Source organism: Trifolium pratense, linkage group LG6, assembly GCF_020283565.1.
Source record: "Trifolium pratense cultivar HEN17-A07 linkage group LG6, ARS_RC_1.1, whole genome shotgun sequence".
NCBI classification, from domain to species: Eukaryota; Viridiplantae; Streptophyta; class Magnoliopsida; order Fabales; family Fabaceae; genus Trifolium; species Trifolium pratense.
The window spans coordinates 14039611-14062486 of NC_060064.1; the positions used below are offsets into that span (position 1 = coordinate 14039611).

At 34.7% G+C, this 22876-nt stretch overlaps 2 protein-coding genes across 3 annotated transcripts; one reads left to right on the forward strand and one right to left on the reverse strand.

Annotated features, from left to right (window-relative positions):
- Positions 1 to 942: 942 nt before the first annotated feature.
- On the reverse strand, positions 943 to 4516 carry LOC123888239 (putative disease resistance protein RGA3). 2 transcript variants are annotated; one of them, XM_045937216.1, is made up of 2 exons: positions 1781 to 4516; positions 943 to 1248 (listed from the first exon to the last, which is right to left on the reverse strand). In XM_045937216.1, the coding sequence occupies exons 1-2, from the start codon at positions 4365 to 4367 to the stop codon at positions 1115 to 1117; spliced, it is 2721 nt and encodes a 906-aa protein (XP_045793172.1). In that variant the 5' UTR covers positions 4368 to 4516; the 3' UTR covers positions 943 to 1114. The 2 variants fall into 2 exon arrangements, with proteins under 2 accessions (XP_045793172.1, XP_045793173.1); XM_045937217.1 differs by having other exon boundaries at positions 943 to 1231; positions 1781 to 4512.
- Positions 4517 to 12075: 7559 nt separating this feature from the next.
- Positions 12076 to 15264, forward strand: LOC123888240 (phosphatidylinositol 4-kinase gamma 8). Its single transcript, XM_045937218.1, has 3 exons — positions 12076 to 12425; positions 12763 to 12865; positions 13352 to 15264. Exon 3 carries the CDS (start codon positions 13426 to 13428, stop codon positions 14743 to 14745), a length of 1320 nt encoding a protein of 439 aa, XP_045793174.1. The 5' UTR covers positions 12076 to 12425; positions 12763 to 12865; positions 13352 to 13425; the 3' UTR covers positions 14746 to 15264.
- The last annotated feature ends 7612 nt before the right edge of the window (positions 15265 to 22876 follow it).

The following is a 22876-nucleotide window of genomic DNA, read 5'->3' on the forward strand; positions in this document are numbered from 1 at the left end:
AAAGTAAACGACATCTTGAAGAAATAATCTTGAGTGTAACTCATCAATATACTCTCTCGCAAGTATTTACATTATCCAATTCAATTATTAGGAATTTGAATTTATGGTTAATATAAAATGACTAATTCTTTTTCTTTTTGGTTTTTATTATTTTAGTTTCCTCATATTTCTCAAGTGTAACAATCACCACCCTTAAATCCATCTCTCTCTCTCTCTCTCTCTCTATATATATATATATATATATATATAGAGTCAGGATCCGTTGACACCAACTAGTTTGACACCAAATGTTACACCTCTCAATAACGTTTTAACCGATATAAATTTTATAAAATCCACTGTTGGATTGAAAGTTTACATCATATAGATCATTTGTGTAAAATTTCAGACAAATCCAAAATCATTTGATATGCTATTGAGACACATAAAGATTAACGGCATTTAAAAAAATACAAAAACCGTTAATTTTGATGTATCTCAATAACATATCAAATGATTTTGGATTTATTTGAAATTTTACACAAATGATCTATATGATGTAAACTTTCAATCCAACGGTGGATTTTATAAAATTTATATCGGTTAAAACGTTATTGAGAGGTGTAACATTTGGTGTCAAACTAGTTGGTGTCAACGGATCCTGACTCATATATATATATATATATATATATATATATATATATATATATATATATATATATATATATATATATATACTCTCTAGCTTTCCACTATATATGCAGGAACATTACCCATTCGAAGCAATTGACTACTATGTGTTGTCATCGCAATTTTGCTTCTTGATGGACAAACTTTTATTAAATCCCAACTATGTTGACACCTGAACGAAGCCACCTAAAAAGCACCCTAATGAAATATATTAAATGAAAATAAAATAAAGATACAAAGGAACCTTGGGGGACTAGACCGAAACCTAAGATATAAGAATTCCTCTGCCTCATTAAAAACCTTACCAAGGAAAACCCAGTTGGATAAAACCTTGATGAAGGGAAAAAGAGTGCAGAGGAAGAACAATGATTCATCATAAACAACAAAATACATTAAAAACTATATAAAGATAGTCCTTATTGAAATCATTCCAAATTTACATAATCTAAAGTTTCATGTTTACATTCTTCTTCTCCATCTGCATCAAACAATTCATTTTCTGTCTCCCTTCAAGCAACATATTCCTTTTCCACTCCAGCCTCATCATATTGTACACCTTATCCTGTAAGTAATGAAAACCTGTTCTCAAATTCATCTCTTTTACTGATATACCTTAAAACATATATTTACTTTTTCATTAGACAATATCACTATATATAAATCCACAAAATTTTACTGTTGGAATTTTGTAATCTCATTCAATTGGTAAATATGACAATTAAAAGAAAGGGTAAAAGTTTTTTTTTGAAGAAGCTACATTAGCCCACCCAAATTGGCACCAGAGAGAATCAAACCTGAGACCTTAAGGAGGAGCACACTCCCAAATCCCAATCCAATACAAGAAAGGGTAAAAGTTACAAAGAAGAGGCACTTGAAGCTTTGAACCAACAAACAATACTAGCAAGTTAACATGAACAAACAATGACAAACACATAAATGATAGTATATGAGCACTCAAGTCAATAACAACAAACACAAAGCACAAAAAACAAAAACAACAAACACAAAGCATTTGAACAAAACAATAGAAGTTTTGGGGTGAAAAATAAAACTCAAATGAATGATAATTTAGGCCAAACTTAGAAAGGGAGTGACAAAATAAGGTGTTTACCTTCAAAGTGGTTATCAATGGATATGTGCTTGATGTGAGCAATCATGGACCAGTATTCACCAATTTGAGGCTGACATTTTATGCCCAATTCATGACAACCATATATGAGCAATTCTTCAAGTGCAGTGAGGCTATGAATGTCAATTGGAAGAGTTAACAATTGAGTACAGAGACGGATACCAAGCATCTTAAGATGAGTCATTGTTGTGAGACACTCAGGAAGCATCTTAAGATTAGGAAAGTTATCAATTAACAAGGTCTCTAACGTGTCTGCAGCACCTACGATCCATCTCGGCAATGTCAGAAGCCTTGGAAATTCACCAAGATACAGATGTTTCATCTTCAATTTTTGAATTGGATTTTCGTTGTTCAACGACATATCTAACATCTTACAGTCTCTAAGGTACAAAGTCTGTAATTTAGGGAAACAATAAAGAGGTAAGGACTCCAAGCTTCCACATGATTGAACAATCAATGTTTCAAGGAAAGTGAGTTGGTGTGCCCCATCGAACAAAATTTTCAAATTTTCACAACAATAAAAATCCAAAGTTTGAAGATAGTTGAAGCTTGCAAATTCATTTTGTGAAAGAACATATTGTTTTGTCGTTATAGACAGTTTTCGAAGGCTGACCAGGTTCCCTAATCCTTTAGGTAGTGTTTTAAGCTCCATACATCCAGAAAGTAACAAGACTTGCAAATTTTGGAGCCTGCAAATAGAATTGGGAAGTCTTTTGATTTTGCTGTTATTAGATAGATCGAGAGTGCGCAGGTGCTCTAATTTAGCAATTGAATCAGGTATAATATCTATCGAAGAATCACTTAAATCTAAAATCCGTAAGAATTTGTATCTTGATACCCATGTTTCCAAAAGAGAAGCACTGTCAAGACCCATTCCACGAATGGGAAACAATATAGTTCTTACTTGTTTGGACGTTAAAATCAGAGCAAGATCAAGTGAATCCTTTTCAACAATTGACACATGCCTCACTTGGTTGGGTATATTTCGAGTATGGGACTGTACTAGAACACACTCATACTTTGCAACATACAATGCAAGATCATGCACCAAATCATGTAATTTGAAACTGAAAAGCTGGCCTTGATCCGCGTAATCTAGAAGAAATGACCTTGAATGGAATTCATCTATATATTCTCTAGCAATATTCTCCAGATTTTCACTTCCATTACGGGATTCCACTAATCCTAGGGCTATCCAAATTTTAAGCATACTATTCACACCGAAGCTATAACCTTTGGGATATAGGGAAAAATAAGCAAAACAGTGTCTCAAATAGGATGGCATTTGATCATAGCTTAATTTTAGTGCAGGTAAAATATCATCTTGCTTTTGTTCTAAATTCCATATTTCTGAATCTCTTACGAATTCCCACTTAGTTAAATCAAATTTTGAATATAGAGAACTTCCTAATGTTTTCACAGCTAGTGGAACTCCTAGACATTTTTTCACAATTTCGTTTGCAATCTCCACTAGATTAGGAAATTTTTCTTCTTCGCCTTCCTCAAATGCTGATTTAACGAACAAAGCCAAACTATTATCCATAGAAAGACCATGTAAAACATACGAGGGAATAGTGCCCATCAGTGAAGCAATTGAATTGCTACGTGTTGTCACCATAACTTTGCTTCCCGGTGCCCCAACTTTTATCAAATCTTTCAACTCAATCCATTTTGCACGATCATCCATCCACATGTCATCTAACACGAGTAAAAACTTCTGACCAGAAAGTTTAGATCTCAGACGACTTACAAGCTGCACCATATCTAAGTTGTTAATGTTTTCTTGGTGAGAAAAAGTAAGAGTTGGGGCTGAAGCAGAAATAGAGTTTATGATATTAATAATTATCTGCTTGATGTCAAAAGCATTGGAGACACACACCCACATCTTCAAATGGAAATCCACCCTCTTGTCATTGAACACCAACTTTGCAAGTGTGGTTTTCCCCAACCCTCCAATTCCCACAATGGGAATAACACACATACTTTTATCACCAACACCATCACCTTGAGGATGTGGTTGCATCAACAGCTTGATAATTTCTTCCCTGTCACTCTCTCTTCCTATGACACTTGAAGCATCAACATCGGGATAAGTCATTTCTCTCCTTTGGACAACAAGTCCTGGACTAACGTTGATGGTTGTAAGTCCAAACTTGGTCCCATTAGATGCTACCTTATCCAATCTTTCCCTAATATCTTTGATTTGTTGTGCCATCTTAAAACGGAAAGCGAATGGATTAGAGGATGAAAAGAAGTGGCGTACCTTCATACTTGTGCTGCCAGAAGCTTCCACAACTTGCTTCCGTTTGTCTTGTAACTCAAATCCATCTAATACATCTTCAGCATCGGAGCAGATGCTTTGAATCTGCCTTAGCCAGTCACGGATGGCATGTTGTTGGTTCTTCTTCTCCTCTGCGTCTAACAACAAACCTCTAACTATTGACAAAGTATCTTTGAACTCTTGTAGATCTTCATACACACCATAGGCTCGAGAAGCTTCTTCGTAAGCATATGAAGCAAGCTTCCCAAGCAGTGAATCAGCAACATCAAAGACAAACAATTCAGCCATGTTAATGTAAGTAAAACAGCAGAAAAGTAAGTTTGTGATAGTAATTGTTGTTCATATATATTTTCAGAAATCAACCAACAAATATAGTCAATCCACCAACTTATTTTACTCATATGGGAACCAATGCAATAATAGTGGTTATAAAAAGAACCAAAAATAGTTTATGTTATAAAAAGAACGAACACGTGCGTGCATACATAAAATAAGAAGAATTAAGCAGCACAACAAATTTGAACAAGTTTGCAGTGCAACATGTTATAATATTTTTTTAGCATTTCACTTTTGTTTGCTTTATTTGTTTTCCTTTGTTGGCTGGATATATATGGTGGCATTGATATTTGTGAGTCTACTACCATTTTTTTAATTTTTACTCTTAAATTAAAAAAAATTAAAGGTTTAATTAATCTACATGTCCCTGAACTATTTGAAATTTTTTTAATTAGGTCCTTCAACTAAAAACCTATGTAATCAAAAGTCTCTAAACTATTATATAGTTTTCAATTAAGTCCCCATGTTAAATTTCAGTCGGTCCATAGTTAGTCACTAATTAATCAATGTCGACATGATACACATATTATATAAACTAGTTCTAGTGCCCGTGCTAACGCACAGGAAACACCATCTTGTAGTAATTTCGTACAATAAAATATACATTGTGTCAAAATGTTATAGTAAATAAATATATCATTCAATATAGAACTCGCCAGACAATTAAGATTTCAGTATTCGTGAAATTTGCCTTAATATTACACAATTCAAAAAAATATGCATTATTTCTATGTAGAACCAAAATATAATACATAATCATACTACATGACAACCTAATAGAAAACATTAAAAATTTGTAGAGTTGTTATAATATTACATAACTTTATAAAATTTTATAACTTTGCTCCACCAAACTAAAAGTTATAAAAAACTTCCAGAAAAACAACATTGATAGTTGAAGTTTTAGTCTATCAATCTTCATCCAAAATGCACATCTTCAAACCTTTTTTAGTTGTTACTCTAGATACAGCAACATATAATTGACCGTGTGTAAATTCCCTCTATAATATTAACAAAGTCGATATATGCATAAACATAACCCTTTCGGAATGCCTCCCGTGTTTTTTCAAATAACTTATTATGTTTAGCTCAATTTCATACATCATATAGTCTGCAAATACAATTGGTTGCCGTAATTAGGAGATTATAATTTGACATGAGAAAATTGAGAAGAAAGTAAGAAATATGATTTGACTATAATACGATAAAAGATACTATTTCAACACATTTAACACACATTGTGTTGCAATCCAAATTTGAAACTATAGTATGATCAAGAACCAAACATATAAAAATTGTCAGATATTGAAGTTTGCTATACCTTCCCAGGTTGCACTGATAGCTTATGCATCCCCATCATGTGCATATTGAATGAATTTATTTATCGCAAATTCAACCTACAAAATTCAACCATATCATTTCATGAATACAAAAGGTATATATCTAGAACCATAACTTCAAATATGAAATCAAACATCACAAATCCAAGATTTATAAATTCCAAAATCACCGGTCATCAATCATCTCAAAGCTCAACTGATTCAGACAAAAACAATTTCAATGGTCATAAAAAAATTATAACTAATCAAATAAGTTGAAAAGGGCAAAAGGTAGAAAATACTATGAAAAATAAAACCTCAAAGAGATAAAAAAATACTAATATATGCAAGAAACATTTTGCTGTACCTTGTAGTGCAACTTCAATCATTTGAATTTTCATCTTTCATGTTCTTTTGTTTCATTTTTTGGTATATTTTTAAGAATAGTAGCAAAGTTTCTTTCATGTTCTTTCATGTGATAACTTTGAAACATAGTAGCCCCTACTTTTTTGAATTTTCATCTTTCATGTTCTTTTGTTTCCCCATCCCCCACAAAGTTTCTTTCATGTTCTTTTCTAATTTCTAATTTTCTGCATATAATTAAAGCAGTCCCCTAGCAAAGAGTAACACATCACTGTGAAATAAAATAGAAAATTTCAAGTTCAAGTTCATATGGTCAGTAAGTATGAATAAGCATCACATTCTAGCCATAAGGAACATATTATATAATGAAAATCTTACATGGTTTTGGCAGTGTGTATATAGTCCGTCAAATGTTGAGCATATTGAAAAGAAGAGAGTGATAATTACAATCTACTCCATAAGCATATGAAATTGTGTTGACATCTAAAGGAATTAGTCAGTTACTAAAGACGAAATTGTGATGAGTTGGAGGTCTCCATAAGCATATGAAATTGTGTTGACATCTAAAGTATGTTTCTATAGATACCAGCTGCTTTAAAAGTTCCTTGGAGGATACGTTATACTTATCTATGCCAATGTGAGAATTAAATATCGTTTTAACTAAAAATGTAAACTATATAAAAGGTAGTCTCCAAACAGTGTCCTTTAACAATAAAAAAATTAACAATCTAAAGCTTATTAGTCTTGGATTATACCTTCAATTTGATTGACTCTCCAACATCATTTATTTGAACTATTTCATACTTGATGCATAAAACCTGTTACCATACAAAACCAGATATTAACATATTGATAAAATAAATATGTCTCAAACATTTGAGGTGCATCATTAATTATATGACAAACAAAACCAAAGAAGAAAAAGGTGAATAAAAATAAGCAAAATCATCATAATGAACAATAAGATCCAGAGAATTAGAATTACATATTTAAGTAAGGGTGTGTCTGTTTCATCTTCTTTGTTCTTATTCTTAAAAACTAATTGTAAATATTACACTGAGTATATATATTATCATTTGGTTCCATTTTGGATCAATGTTTTTGAGTATTACACTGATAGTAAGTATTTATTTTGCATAAAAATACTGAAAATGTACCTCTTTAATAACTGCAGAATGCTCACCAACTTTGTCTTTCAGCTTTTGAATTGGGGAAGAGAGACAAACAATATCCTATACAAAAAAGAGAGAACAGAAAATAAGACCACAAAGCCATCAATTTTTCATAGAGACGTTTTCTCAAACACTTTGAGTGCTCACTTTCACAATCGAATTAGAGTTTTCGAATACAATCAGAGCTATGCAAATGAAGAGAAAAATGTAATATGAAAATGAACATTGAAGAAATTGCAGAAATATAGTAAATAGCTATGAATATATATATACCTTTAAACTCCATTTCTCTTAACAGCAGCAACAAAGCCAAGAGGAAAACCTGGAAGTACAAAAAAATAACAGAAAAATGCAAAAATCAGAAATAAAAAAACAAATTAAGTAAAACTATAAAATAGTGTGAAAAGAGAGAGATTGAGACATGTAGACAGAAGATTCAAAAGAGACGGTGAGAGATTGAATGGGAAATACAAAGAATCTAATGAAGAGGAGAGAGATGTGTAGAGAATTAAGAATTATAAATTAGATTGGAAAAAAATGAGGGATTTCAAAAAGGGAAGAAACTGCGGTTACCTGAGCTCACCACATGATGGTGAGAGAGGCGAGTTTGCATAGAGAAGAAAAAAGGAGGATGAGTTTTATTTATTTATTTATTTATTTATTTATTTATTTATTTTTGTATGAGAATTTTGAAAACAAATAAAAGGAGAAATAAATAAATGAACATACTCTGTGGGAGTAGGAGCTCAGTTTTCAACATCCATGGGTTTCTTATTTGGAAGAAAAATGGAGTGATGGGTGCTGTGATGGGTCCTTATTAGCTTCAGCCCTCTAAAGAGGGAAATTCAAACATTTGAATTTTACTTCCAATTCAAGCAATCAAATTGACAAAGACAAAAGTCATTCTTTTATTTTCTTCAAAAGTTTGAGTTTGTATATTATTAAGATTAAGATTAAGATAAGATTAAGATTAAGATGGGTCTTTGAACTAATGTGCAGTTTGTAAATAGGTCCCTAAATTAATTTATACAAATCTGATTTATAATATATATTATTATTAAGATCTCATATTCTGCCACTTCAAAAAAATTTCCAGATTGTCTAAACTCAACAATTAAACTAGGCTCAAGTGCTCAACAAGCTTCTTCATAACCATGCAGTAAATCAGCAACATGAAAGACAAACGATACAGTCATGTTAACGTCAAAAACCGAAATAACTTCTAACTCATTAAAAATCTTATCGGTAAATTCCAGTGGGAGAAAACCTGATGAAGGAAAAAAGAGTGCAGAGCAATAACAAAAATCCAAAGGGAATAACCTTCAAATTCAATAAAATAACAAATGCTAAGTATACATAAAGATGTTTCTTAGTACTAGAAATATAAAGCATCTTGGTATGACATTCATCTTCTCCAACGCCATCAACTACTGCTTTGCTTTCTATTGTGACCAGATTGGGGCTGACATTCATCTTCTCCAACGCCATCAAATACTTACTGCTTTGCTTTCTCTTGTGGCCAGTACTCACCAGATTGGGGCTGACATTTTCTGCACAACTCAGGACAACCATCTATATATGTACAAAGTTTCAAGTGCGGTGAGGCGATGCATGTCACTTGTGTAAGACTCAAGAGTCGAGGACAGTCAATTATGTAGAACCTTTTAAGACGAGTCATTGTAGTTAGAAACACTGGAAGTATATCAAGATTAGGAAAACAACTGATTGCCAAGGTCTCTAAAGTAAAGTGTTCATAGCCCATTCAATCCAAACAAATGTTTCAACCTCAATGTTTGGATTGGACTTTCGTTGTTCAACAACAGGTTTAACTTCTTATAGTAGTTAATGTACAAAGTCTGTAATTTAGGGAAAATATATAGAGAGGTATGGACTCCAAAACTCGATTGGGTTACGACTGTTCTGATCAAGTAACCAGTGGTCATCAAGTATAGCACCCCTGGTTAGTAACCAGTGGTCACGACTGTTCTGATCAAGTACTACTAGTGGAGTTGTCTATGGGAACTAGTTTCTCTGTCTTTACTGAAAAGCTTATGACTAAAACTAGCAAATATCACCCAAAAGATCAATGGCTGGCGAAAACATCCGCAATGATGAACTGGAAATTCCCCTAGGGATGCCACAACACGAGTAAGAAAGCCGCAACAGAGTGATGACCACCGCATCGGGGGGATGATCCTGCCTAGGGGTGGGCATGGTTCGGTTTTGGAAGAAAACCGAACCGAACAAAACTGTTTTCAAAATTCATAGTAACCGAACCAAACTGTTTGTCTTTTGAACTGAACTGTTAAAGTGGTTCGGTTTTATGGTTTTAAACCAAACCATAACTAATTTTTCACTAAAAATAACTGAACCATTAAATCGAACCGAATCAAACTGATAACCATGAACCGAACTGAAGTGTTTCAGTTTAGTTTTAAAACCGTTAGTTATGGTTCAGTTTTTTTTGGTTTGGTTCGGTTTAGTTTGGCGGTTCGGTTTGGTTTTTTGGTTTTTTTCCCACCCCTAATCCTGCCTACGATCCATGCATTCCAGAGCTACCCCAAGACCTGCTGCTGCCATACTTGGTAACGTGACCCGGAACGGATGGACTGATGACAACCCTCATCCATGCTATCAACAGGCAGAGCATGATCATTGAAGATCAAAACCTACGCCTCAAAGTTGTTGAGGAGTCTTGTATAACCCGAGTGTCAACCAGCAGCTATCGAAGACATTATTCTCGTCCCCCCTCGCGAAGAAGAAAATACACGGTCTCTAGATCAAGATCTCCGTGACCATACGATCAGCGAATACTCCCAAGCCCCGTAGGAGCAGAGCCTCTTCTCGACGTTCTCCACATAGGAGACATCAAACTCTCCCATGGAACAACTAACAATCACAATTCCCACGAGGATATCTTGATCTCCACTCCTGCGCAACAACCTCCACTCTTCGTGGAGCGACGAATACAGACCACGAGGACCACTATCTAGGAGAAGATCATAAGGCTATCCTTACCCGTCAAACTAGAGAAACCAACTCTGATTGACACATACGATGGATCTACCTACCCCGAACAATCACATTGAAAACATCGACGTTGTGTTCGACTACAGAGTCATTCGAGGATCCATCAAATGCAAGTTATTCCCTACTACACTAAGGAAATGAGCCATGGCTTGGTACAAGATCCTGCCTCCAGGATCTAGGATCTATCGATTCGTGGAGAAAATTGTATCACCAGTTCACTGCACACTTGACTGCTTCTCGACATCAACCAAAAACCAAAGCTGTCCTCGAAGCTTAGTACAAGGGAAGGATAAGCCCCTAATAGACTACATTGAAAGGTTCAATTGTAAGATTGTGCAATGAGACAATAGAAAAGAAGAAAAAATACGAGACCAGAAACCTCCCCCGGGGTGATATTCGACGTACAAACCTCTACTTGTGCCAAGAGAGCGCATTCTTGTTGAGTGATCAAATGTTGAGTTCAAGAAAGCGGGAGTAAGATTCCCTAATCAACTTCCTGCATAATCGGGGGTAGGTAGAGGAAAGTATTGTCGGTATCACATATGTCACATGAACGTCTCTGAAGATTGTGTTCACTTAAAAGACATAATAGAGATCCTCATTCAACGAGGACATATGCGACAAGTAATCTCACGAAGAAGGACAACTCGAAGAAGGACATATATCCGTGGCTATGGCGAATGACAACTCAAAGAAGGAAACAATGAGGCGAAGATCTGACTTCTAAGGATAAAAACAAAGTCAACATCTCCGTGGCTAAGACTAACTTCTTTGATCGTTGGGCAGAAGGATATGACCTTGGGCTTGCATCAGATTGGTCTGAGTTCGGCAGATGGGAGGACAAGTTCTTCGGTTGTTGAGCCTTTGGCCCAGTCCAAAACAATTTTGATGCACTCTAATGTAAATTTTACATTCTCAAATCAATTAAAATGAGTTAACAATTAAAGTTGAATAAGATAGACATGTCGACTAAAGTTGACTATTTTTAACGAGTTAACAATTACTATGATTTATTAAAAGTTTAATAAATCAATACAGTATCGTGCATACCAATTATATATATATATATATATATCTCGAAGGATGCAATTATACTTATATATTATTGAGCAGAATAATATTGATATTTTTGTTGTTATTAAAAGAAGTCATACTAAATAGCAATTATCTAGTCTATAAAACCTAACTCAATTAACAATGTCAATATTATTAAGTTGTATATCTTTACTCGAAGTCAAACCCAAAACTTTTCATGTATGTGTCTAAGTTTAAGTGATGTTTGTCACTTCGTCTACCGAAAAAAATAAAAAAAAATAGCAGCCGTATGTCACCAAATTTTAGGCCCACTAAGAAGTGTTCATTATCCAAGAGCGTTTAGATGAGATTAAATAAGTTTTTTCCTAATTTAATCAAGGTCTTGGGTTCGATCCCTGACTTGGACATGCAGCAATATTAAAACTATTAGAAAATTTACCATTTATTTGAATTCCACAAGACTCGAAGATTAGTCTCTACAGTTGCGCGTAGAAGATACTCGAATTATGAAAAGAAAAAAAAAAAGTGCTCATTAGACATAACATAATATCAGCCGTTTTCATCGCACCAAATCAAGGGAGCAATTGTTAGTATTCAAAACTTTTCAACGACCACAAACTAATAAAAGAAGGAAAAAAAAATGCCAAAGTATGCAATGAAACGATGTTTAATTTGACCACAAACATTTTTTTTGTGACAACAGTTGTCACATTAAGATAGGGCCAAGAAAATAAATAGCAGTTACACTTTAAGGTTGTTAGTTATTTAATTCTAAATTAAAACGTTACATTTATTTATATACAAAATTTTAAATTAGATTTACCATTTGTGTAAGAAAATATGCCAAATGTCGTTATGGTAGTTATAGAAGCAAAAATAGTAAGAATAATTTGGTAAGGAGAAAGATATGAAGAGGAAAGATTGAAAAGGTTGAGAGGGTTTGTTGTGTTTTAGAAGAAGTGGGAATATTTTACGGTGGGAGTGGGAGTGAAAGTGGAGTTTTATTTCGATATTACTCCGGCGACGGTCTGATTCTCTCGCGCTCCCGTTACTTCTTGTTTCCCTGAATACCTTTTAACGGTGTGTTCAGGGTACGTTTCTCTTATTGTTTTGTTTGAAAATCTTTAAAATGGTTATAGTGTCGTGATTGTGGTCACAAAATTATAGATTTTGATGTCTTTGCAACGACATTGTGATCATAATTGTTCTCGTATCAAAGATTTCTATGTCTTTGCAACGACATTGTTATCATAATTGTTGTCGTATCATAATTGGTTATAGTATTACATGATCTATGGTTTTCAAAATTATGGTGATTCATGTGTGGAACAGAGAGGGATGCATTATTTTCCTCTGTATTTCATTTCATTTTATGAATTTGTATGTGAGATATGAAATTATTGATTTTTGTGGTTTGGAATTTTGCAGGTTAATAAGGGATTCAAGAAAAAATATGCTAAGTTTGCCTGCTCTTCTGTTAATCTGTATCCAGCGAGCATTTGATTTTTACCCCCTAAAGCCAATATAGACAGTAAGAAATTTAATTGTTTATCGGTTTGATTGCTTAATCATGCATGTTCCTTTTGTTGTTGTTGATGTTTTTTGTTATTAAGAAAATTGAAAGATTGAATGCAATCACATGCGTCGGTGTGTAATTGTCGGTGTCCGTGTTGGACACCGGAAATTCCTTTAATCTAAATTGTCACTATGAAGCACCGAGACAGACAATAGACATGACACATGCACCAGGAATAATTTGAGAAAATGACATAATTGAATATAATCACACTGACACGTGTTTAACACCAGACACGTTTTCAATCAGAAGTGTCAGTGCTCTACATAGATAAATACAAATTCTAGTAGTAGTTCTTCAATGATATAATAAATGTTTGAATATGCTGTCATAAATTGAAACCTAGATTGTGTACAAACACATAGATATTATAATATTAGTGTTTTACTATTTTTGAAAAGAGGTTAATTAAAACTTGAATGTTTGTTTTCAACATTGCAGATGTCATCATTGCCTTCAGGAAACTAACATTGTTGTGAGGGGATTTGGAATGCACTGCTGCTATTCTCACCTGGATGAGATTGTTCGAAATGGCCGTTGCCATTGATCAACAACACCATGGATTTAAGCCATTTAGTCGATCCCAGAGATGCAAACTCCAATCCTTTGGTCACCTTGATTACAACAACATTCTTGAACTCAACCAAACTACTATTCTAGCATTTCAAGCCGATAATATTCACCGCAGTTTCTCCACTCCATGTCTACCCTTAACCGGGGTAGAAGATCTCAATCCTCCTCATCCTAGGATTGAGATCGTTCGTGGAAGTGGAGCTCCGGTACACGCTCTAGTCGTCGAGGTTGCAGTTGCTATGGCCTCAGGTATTCAACCTATTCCACTCCCTAGTGGACTTGGTGGTGCCTATGTTTTCCATAACCAAAATGGTAACAACATTGCTGTAGCAAAACCAGTAGACGAAGAACCTTTCGCCTTGAATAACCCGGAAGGCTTACAAAGTACTAATCATCAAATGCTAGGCCAACCTAGCTTAAAGCGTCCCATTCGAATCGGCGAAACTGGTATAAGAGAATTAGCTGCTTATCTACTTGATCATGGAGGATTTTCTGGTGTGCCACCAACTGCTTTAGTTAAATTCTGTCATGCTACATTCTCCGATTCTTCTGCCACTGTTAAACTCGCTTCACTCCAACGCTTTGTTGGTCATGGTTTCGATGCAGGAGAGTTAGGCCCTTCTCTCTTTTCAGTTGATTCTGTTCACAAAATTGGTATTCTAGACATTAGGCTTATGAATCTTGATAGACATGCAGGGAATATGCTTGTTATGAAACATGATCACAATAGTTTTGTTAATGGCAATGCTGCGGCCGATCTTGTTCCGATTGATCACGGCTTTTGCTTACCTGAGTGGCTAGATGATCCATATTTTGAGTGGCTGCATTGGCCACAAGCTTCAATTCCTTTCTCTGAATCAGAACTTGAGTATATTTCAAAACTTGATCCTTTTAAAGACGCTGATATTCTAAGATCCGAGGTTCCTTCGTTGAGAGAATCATCTATTCGCGTTCTTATCGTTTGCACGGTTTTCTTGAAACAAGCTGCTGTTGCTGGCCTTTGTCTTGCTGATATAGGCCAGATGATGACAAGGGAATTTTGCCGTGGCGAGGAATCGTCAAGCGAATTGGAAAACATTTGTTTGAAACTCAAGACTAATATCAACAATGAGAATGGAAAAGAACAAGATGAAAAAGAGACTAATTGTGGAATTAGTGGCATTTCTTTTGGTGACATGAACAAAGGTGAATGGGAATTGTTTTTGGAGAATTTTGATAAGTTTGTTATTGGAGTTTTTGAGGATAACAAGTGTAAGAATTGAACAAGTTGGAAGAACATCAAGGAAAGTTGATGAATGTTATTAGGAAGATAGGGAACCAAAGCCAGATGAAGAATCATATGAATCACTGTTGCTTATAAATAATTGTATATTATTAATATTGTCAAAAAAAATAAAAAAAATTATTAGTATTAGGTTGTGTAGATATGAAGTAATCATATGACAAAGATATGGAATAGTGATTGGGGAGCTTCTAATTAATGCCATCCATTCCATTTTGCAACTTTGTCTTTCTATATCAAAGATAGAGATTTGTACACTATCTAAGTGATTATTATGTAAAAAATTATTTCGGTGATTCAAAATTGTAATGGGATCAATTGGTCATGTAAATTCTTCCCAATGTGTACTAGTTGTTGATGTTGATGTTACTTAATAATAATAATGTACACTTGTGCACATATTTTCATAGGGAGATTCTATGGTGCAGCCCTGTTTTGGACTTTTTTGGTGCAGTCTATTTAATTGACCAATAGAATATCAATTAATTCCACATCAGCGCAAGTCCATGGTGAACCTTAGAAATTTTTTATTTATTGCACATCAGTCCCTAATTTAGTTAATAATAATTTACAAAACGGAAATTAATGTGAGTAAAAACGGAAAAAATTTCTCACAATTAATAATAATCTTATGAAATTAATGTGAGTAATTGTCAAAGAGAAAAAAAGGGAAAAAAACATTGAAGACATGATGACCAAAACGGATGCTTTGGATATTACTAATAATAACTGTGAGCAGGATTCTTTCAAGGTGATTGGATAAAAGTGGAAACGAAAAAAAGAAACAAAAAGTCTAACTCATCATAAGATTTCAAATAAATCGAGTAACATTAACAGTTGATATGGTGAAATCAGTCATCGTCAGTTATGGCATATGCGATGGTGGCAATATCTAGTTTTCAAGTTTTAAAAATTTTAATTTTAGGTTTTTTGTTTTAGACGATTTGAATCAAAATTAAAATCATAACTGTATTGCAAATGGTTTTTGTGATGTTTCTGGGTAACTAATTGTTACTTTGACGTCTAAATGGACCTGAAACTGTCGGGTCAACGCTGGATATCGCGAATCTAAAACGGGTCGAAGTGACCCGGCTGAAGGTTGAAGATGAAGATTTATTTAATATAATATTTTTATCAACTCTTCGTTTATAAATATCACATAACACATTTTTTTACCCAACGTATTCATGTGTCTTGGCGGTTTAGGGCTTGAACCATTACTACATGTAGTCGGATCAAATCCTGCTGGAAACTTTTTGGGAATTATATTTTTCTAAAACAGCCTTGAAAATAAAAAAATAAAAAAACATGTTTCTAACATCAACAAGTTTCGAACCTGAGAATTTAGTCAAAAAAAAAAAAAAAAGTTTCGAACCTGAGAACTCAAGACAACAAAGGAATTATTAACTGCTAGGGTATGTTAAACATTTATTAAAACTTGCACTCGGTCAATATATATTTCTCTTTATCTGGGTGTAATAAATTTTATTATTTGAATTAAAATTAATTGCTTACTATTTATGTAATTTAATTAATTTAAATTAAATGTCAGATTTAAGAATATACTAGTACTTTAATTTAACTAAAGGTGCGTTTGATTGGTAAAATAGGAAGGACATAACAGTACAAGACAGAATAAGATAATACAGGACAAAACTGTACCAGAGAGATATAGGGCGATAATGTTTTTATATTCGGAAATAAAATGGGTATTTTCGTATTTTTTATAGTTGTACTGTGGACAAAAAGTTGTATTGTGGTTCAGTGAGGGACAAAAATTCTTGTTTTTGTCCTGTACCTTGCTACCTAATTTGTCCAGTCCGATAACCAGTTTCAAATCAAACAGGGTAAAACAAAAGTTGTCCAGTCCAGTCTGTAACGACCCAATTTTCATATTATTATTTTTATGTGTTAAAATATTTTATTAACGTGGAATTTTAATTAAGTTAATAACTTGAGTTATTTATCGAATACTTTAGTTATTAAGCGAGTAGAGTGAGTTAACGCGTTATTGGGCCAAGCCAATTGGGCTTGAGGCCCAATGGGCCTTGTGAGTGTGAGGGGGCGCCCATAAGGGCATAGTGAGGATGAGAATTCATTTCTCATGTTTCTTTTGTGTTCTTGAGAGGAGAAGAGAGAGCTTGAGGAGCTAGGGCAAGAAGGAGAGCTAGGGATTCGAGATCTTCGTCGTGTTTTCTTCGAATCCAGGTAAGAGAGTAGATTTCATATTCGTGGGTGACTCGAGGAAGGGGAGAATGTCGATTTCTCCTCACCCGAACTTCCTCCACCCCATTTTCGTTTTAGTTGTGAATGGATTTTCTTGATGGAAATCGTTTCTAAGGTTCTTAATATGTTTAACATGCTTTTAACATGATTAATGAACGAAAATAATGGTTAAAAAACGAGTTTTATAACAGATTAAACTCAAGAACTTTGTGTTCTTGAGAGTTTTGATGAAAAAGTGTCAATCTTTACTTTTTCGATGTTTATGACGTAGATCTGAGAAATGAACTGTCCTTTTGTGTTTATCCATGTTTGTTGCACTTGAATATGAACTTATTTGGGGTTTATAACATGAAAAATGGTTTATGTGAGAGTCTTGAGAGTTTAGAGTTTGAAATGAGAAATGTAGAAAATTGTTATCTATGAGGTCTGAACCTTTACGTGCAATTTTGACCTCTTTTCGTTGTGAACTGGTTTTAGTGGCCAACATAAAAGTTGTAGCCCTGTTTGTTAGCTTTCCAACGAGTATATGTGCGTCTCCATTGGACTTTCGTAGCCCAAGTTATGATCGTTGCAATGAGAGGCTGTCCTGCAGAAATCCTGCACAATAATTTCCGCCTGAAACGGCAGAACAGTGAGCAGCCAGCCTTTCAGATGTTTTTCCGCCCCAGGCGTAAATATTTCCGCCTCAGGCGTAAACTTCCGCCTCAAACGTAAAAATTTCCGCCCCAGGCGGAAATACTGCAGTTTTCACCAATTTTTCATCTGCTATCTTCCTTTGCATGTATTTTCGATCAGTGGCTGATTCTTACATGATTGTTGATGATTGTTGATGCTTGTTGATGCTTGTTGATGAAGAATGATGTGTTGATGAATTGTTGATTATATTTGTGAATTATAATTGTTGTTGATTGTTGATGATGTTTGTTTAAATATCAAAGAAGTATATTAAGGTGTTAATCAACTTAATAAAGAAGGATATTAGAGTATGTTATTCTAATAAAGAAGGATATTAGAATTATGTTATTCTAATAAAGACGGATATTAAGGTATTGATTATCTTAATAAAGACGGACGTTGGATAGTGTTCCACGTTATTGTTGACGGGCTATATGCCAAAATTGTTGATGAATATATTCATGAGTTTTGAGTGCATGCATCATGAATATTTAGGGATATTGGCTTGTCCAATAAAGAAGGATATCGAACTATATTGTTTGATAAAGAAGAATATCGGAGGTGAAATACCCTGATAAAGAAGATGGTACCACATGCATTAGAGGTGTCTAGAGGACATAACATGAATGTGAAGCATTAGATTGCATTAGGGATTATGTGTGCATTTTATAATAAATGATGTTTGACACATACTTGGTAAATGTTGATTGTTAATCCGTATGTGAGGAGCAGAGTCCGTCATGACTATAAAATGAACAGCGCAGAGTCCGTCATGACTATAAAATGAACAACGCAGAGTCCGTCATGACTATAAAATGAACAACGCAGAGTCCGTCATGACTATAAATTGAACAACGCAGGGTCCGTCATGACCATAATCTGAACAATGTATTTGTTGATGTTTTGGTATTGTCCGAGACGACGTGAAACTATATGTTTGGTGTATTTTGTGGATGTTTGATTAGGTGATAAATGAAGTATATGCATGATATATGAATATGCATGAATGATGGTGATGTATATGTATAATGTATGATTATGCATGTTTTTGTGAAGAAGTGTTTAAGTACCATTTACTTACACTTGTATAATTTGAGTATGTTATCTAACTCTCTTTTATGTGTTATGTGCTGGATCGTTGGGGGTCCAGATTTTACAGGATTTTGTGGTATTCGATGTCGAGTCGTCGATGAAGCTCCGCTCTGATTGTGACACGGGAAAGGGTTGTATTTAGACTATAGGGTCTTTATGACTTTCGATATTTATTTGTAAAACTATACATTTTGAGAAATGATTATTTTGTATAAACACTGTTTTTACTAATTAATTACATTAGTATTATTTTGATAGAGGAGTGTAATACTCGAACCAATATTCAATAAATTAAATGTGATTTTCCGTTGCGTATTTTGAAAAAGATTTTACTAAAGGTAGAAATATATAAATAATGGGTTTGGGTGTTACAATTGGTATCAGAGCCCCGTTGTCTTCGGACTGTGTGGGTTATGTGTCGATCAGAGCAGGTCTGTGCAGTCAGACCAAGTGAGTGTAGTGTGTCAGTCGTGTTTGTCTAACAATTTTGTGTTGTTTGTTTTGTGAAATCATTCATGTTGTTCGTTTAGGGACTATGAGTGATGTGAATTGGATTAGATTATCCATTCTTCTTGTGAGTAGATGTGTGAGTATTATACTTCTATGTTTATAATAGTTGTATATGCTTAGTGTTTAACCTTTGTGTAGTTTAAACTTGGTTGATTGATGCTTATTTGCTAATTGTTGACGATCCGGCATGATATAAAACTGCATGTGAAGATCCGGCATGATATAAAACTGCATGTGGTAATGATTTGAAATAATTTTAAAAACTAATATTATTTCTTGAAGATTTTGGTGAAAATATAGAGTTATTTTCTTTTGGGTAAGTGGAAATTAATTTTCAAAATGGTGAGAAGAGTAGGATATTAATGTGTCCTGGTATGTGTTTGTTATATGTTTGTTTATAACATGTGCTAGATGATTACTAGGCATTTGAATTGCTATGCGTTTTATGAGTAAAAACATGAAGATCTCATAATTCTATGTTGTAATTGTGATGCATGATTCTAATTTGTACTTTCAAGTATATAATGATGTTCTATGCTTGATGTTTTGGATTTTGTGGATTAGTGAGTCGAGAAAACGAGAGTTTAGTGAGCGTAAGTTCAAAACCGTAGCAGAGCACCCAGATTTTTGGATGTGCTCGCTAGGCGAAGAATGAACCTCGCTGAGTCTCGCTAAGTCTTGCTATATCCTGTGAATGTTTTTGACTTGTCTCGCCGGGAACTCGCTAGCTTTTGCTAAGCGAGGGAGCCAGACAAGAATTTTATTTTGTTGATGTCGTGTCCTAAGTGGATTGGATGTGAGTTTCTTGTCTTCTTGTGTTTGTTAGGACTAGAATAAATGTGAGTATGAATTATTGCTATGCAATGTTCATTTTTCTTGTGTTGTTTTGATTTCCTAACTTTGAGAAGTGAGGGAAGTATAGGTCACTTGAATGCTTGCATGAATTTGTGTTAGTGTTTAGGTATCGTGGGTTAAGTTTTGTCCCCTGTATGCGACATGCGTATAAACGATGTCGATACTAGTTTCTTCTTAGGAAGAATATGTTTAGAGACGATAGAACCGTTAGGTGTGAGCACCGGAAGTTCTAGTGGAAGAGTACGAGTGAGTTTGAGATAAGTGGGGGAGAAGGTTATATCCCTCCGAGATGTTTCGATCGTGAGAAGATGAGATGAGTAGAGATGTTCTTGAAGCGGAATATTCAGGAATTGGCGACGTTGTTCAAAGTGGAATGAATGGGAGCAACAAGTTGTGAGAAACTACTAGAAGAGAAGTTGTCGGACCGAGTTAGTGAGATTGGTTAAGTGAGATGAAGAGTTTGAAGGCATCATTTTTGTGGACCAAGGTTGAAGTACCTGTTTGATCGGAAGGAGTCGAATATGAGGAAGAGGAAGTGATTATGATTCTTGAGAGGTAATGATTTTGAAGTAAGTTGTCATCCAAGTGGATCGGATGTTGTAGCGGATTCTTGAGTAAGAAGTTTTACGTGAGTCGTGCATTTGGTAGTAGGTTGAATTGGTTGAACAATTTGGAGTTCTAAGTCTAGAGTGTGGAGTGACTTTCGGAGGAGATTTGAGAAGCTTAGAGAAAGAGATGTGAAGATTAGTGAACCGTTGGTGTTAATTAATCGATGAAGGGAAGTAGGTTTTAAAGTAAATGGGAATGGAATTGAGAAATATCATAATAGGATTGGTATGTTTGTTGAATCGTTGGGAGTGAGGATTGTATGAGTAGTCGAGTTTATTCGAAGATGGAAGTAGGACAACAATTCGAAAGATTTTGTGAGAGGCTTGCCGAAGAAAGGGTAATTGGATTTGGATAATGACAGGGCAATTTGTGTCGAAGTTGAATGAGATCCTAGAGGTGGAGATGAAGCTAAAAGAGAGGTATCATTTTTGAATGATGAAGAATAAGAAAGTTAGCCGTTGGAGAACGTGTTGAGAATGAGTAGTAGGAGGTCATGTTGGAAGTGACTTGTGTTAGGTGAGAGTTTGCGAAAAGTATTACCGCACATATGAGTAGATGTTGTGTTTGAGCACATATAGTAAGGAGTTGAAGGTGATGCCTAAGGTAAGTGTCAGAGAGCATTTGGTAGTGCCCACAAGATAAGAGTGAGTAAGTATTTGCTAAGGAATTTGGATTTGTGGAATGGAAGAGTCGGTAGAAACTAGTTTTGTTAGATGCATCGTGGATGTTGATGTAGTATGGTCACAATCGGTGACAATGAAGTAAAGGATTTTAAATTGTTTCATCATGGATGATGGAACGGTAGTGACTTGGTGTATAACTTAAAATGTATTTTGGACGAGAATTTTGGAAATTTTCTAGAGATGTCATATTGGGATTAGACAAGAGTCACGAGTAAGAATAATAAGACAAAGGTTGATTAGAATTTAATGGATGGGATTAGATCGTATGACGAGTATTTGGAGCTTTGTGGATTTAATTCGATGAGTGAATAAACGGAGAAGAGTATGCTTGTTGCAATACAAGATGATGAGGAACATCGATAGATGGATTATGGGCAAATTGAAGATGTCGTTTGGAATCAACGAGATAGAGGTTATGATCGTTTGGAGAACCAATTTTAGGTGGTAGCCTAATTTTGAAGTAGCGAATTGCTAAGGGATTAAGGAGAAGTGGTATTGGAAAATGTTGCGTTAAGAATGCAAATATTGGTTGAGAGATTACTTGGGAATAGAATAGTCGTATCGAGATTCGACTCAATGTGAGAAAAGGAATTTGACGGTTAGAGACGGTAGTTTTTAGCATGTGTCAAGGAAGTTTGAGAATGTTGGTCATCAAGTGATTGTTGGAATTGAACTATCAAGTGATATGTTGGAATAAGATTCGAATATGAATAAGTGATGTAACACAGTTAAGTGATTCCTGAGGGAATCAAAGAATTATGGAGTTGTGGAAGTATTCCACGGAAGTATCTTCGGAGAGTTCGATTGGTTGTACCTATTTTGGGGGTAACGTTGTGAGGTCGTAGAATGTGAGTCTATGGATGTTTCGTGCGAAGTTGACGTTTTAGCGGTTTGATAAGAATGGTTTGTGCCGATATCATAATTGTTGAATATTTATTGACAAATTGAGGAACTGGCCGTCCTTGATCTCTTGTTGATAAATGGACAAAAATTGTGTTGGATGGGATAAACTAATTTTGTCATACTTAGTAATGTGTAGCGTTTTGAGCGTTTCGTTGGAGGGTCGGATATAGGAGTTATCCGGAGCTGTTTTAGTAGCGTAATTTTCGAGGACGAAAATCTTTTAAGTGGGGGAGAGTTGTAACGACCCAATTTTCATATTATTATTTTTATGTGTTAAAATATTTTATTAACGTGGAATTTTAATTAAGTTAATAACTTGAGTTATTTATCGAATACTTTAGTTATTAAGCGAGTAGAGTGAGTTAACGCGTTATTGGGCCAAGCCAATTGGGCTTGAGGCCCAATGGGCCTTGTGAGTGTGAGGGGGCGCCCATAAGGGCATAGTGAGGATGAGAATTCATTTCTCATGTTTCTTTTGTGTTCTTGAGAGGAGAAGAGAGAGCTTGAGGAGCTAGGGCAAGAAGGAGAGCTAGGGATTCGAGATCTTCGTCGTGTTTT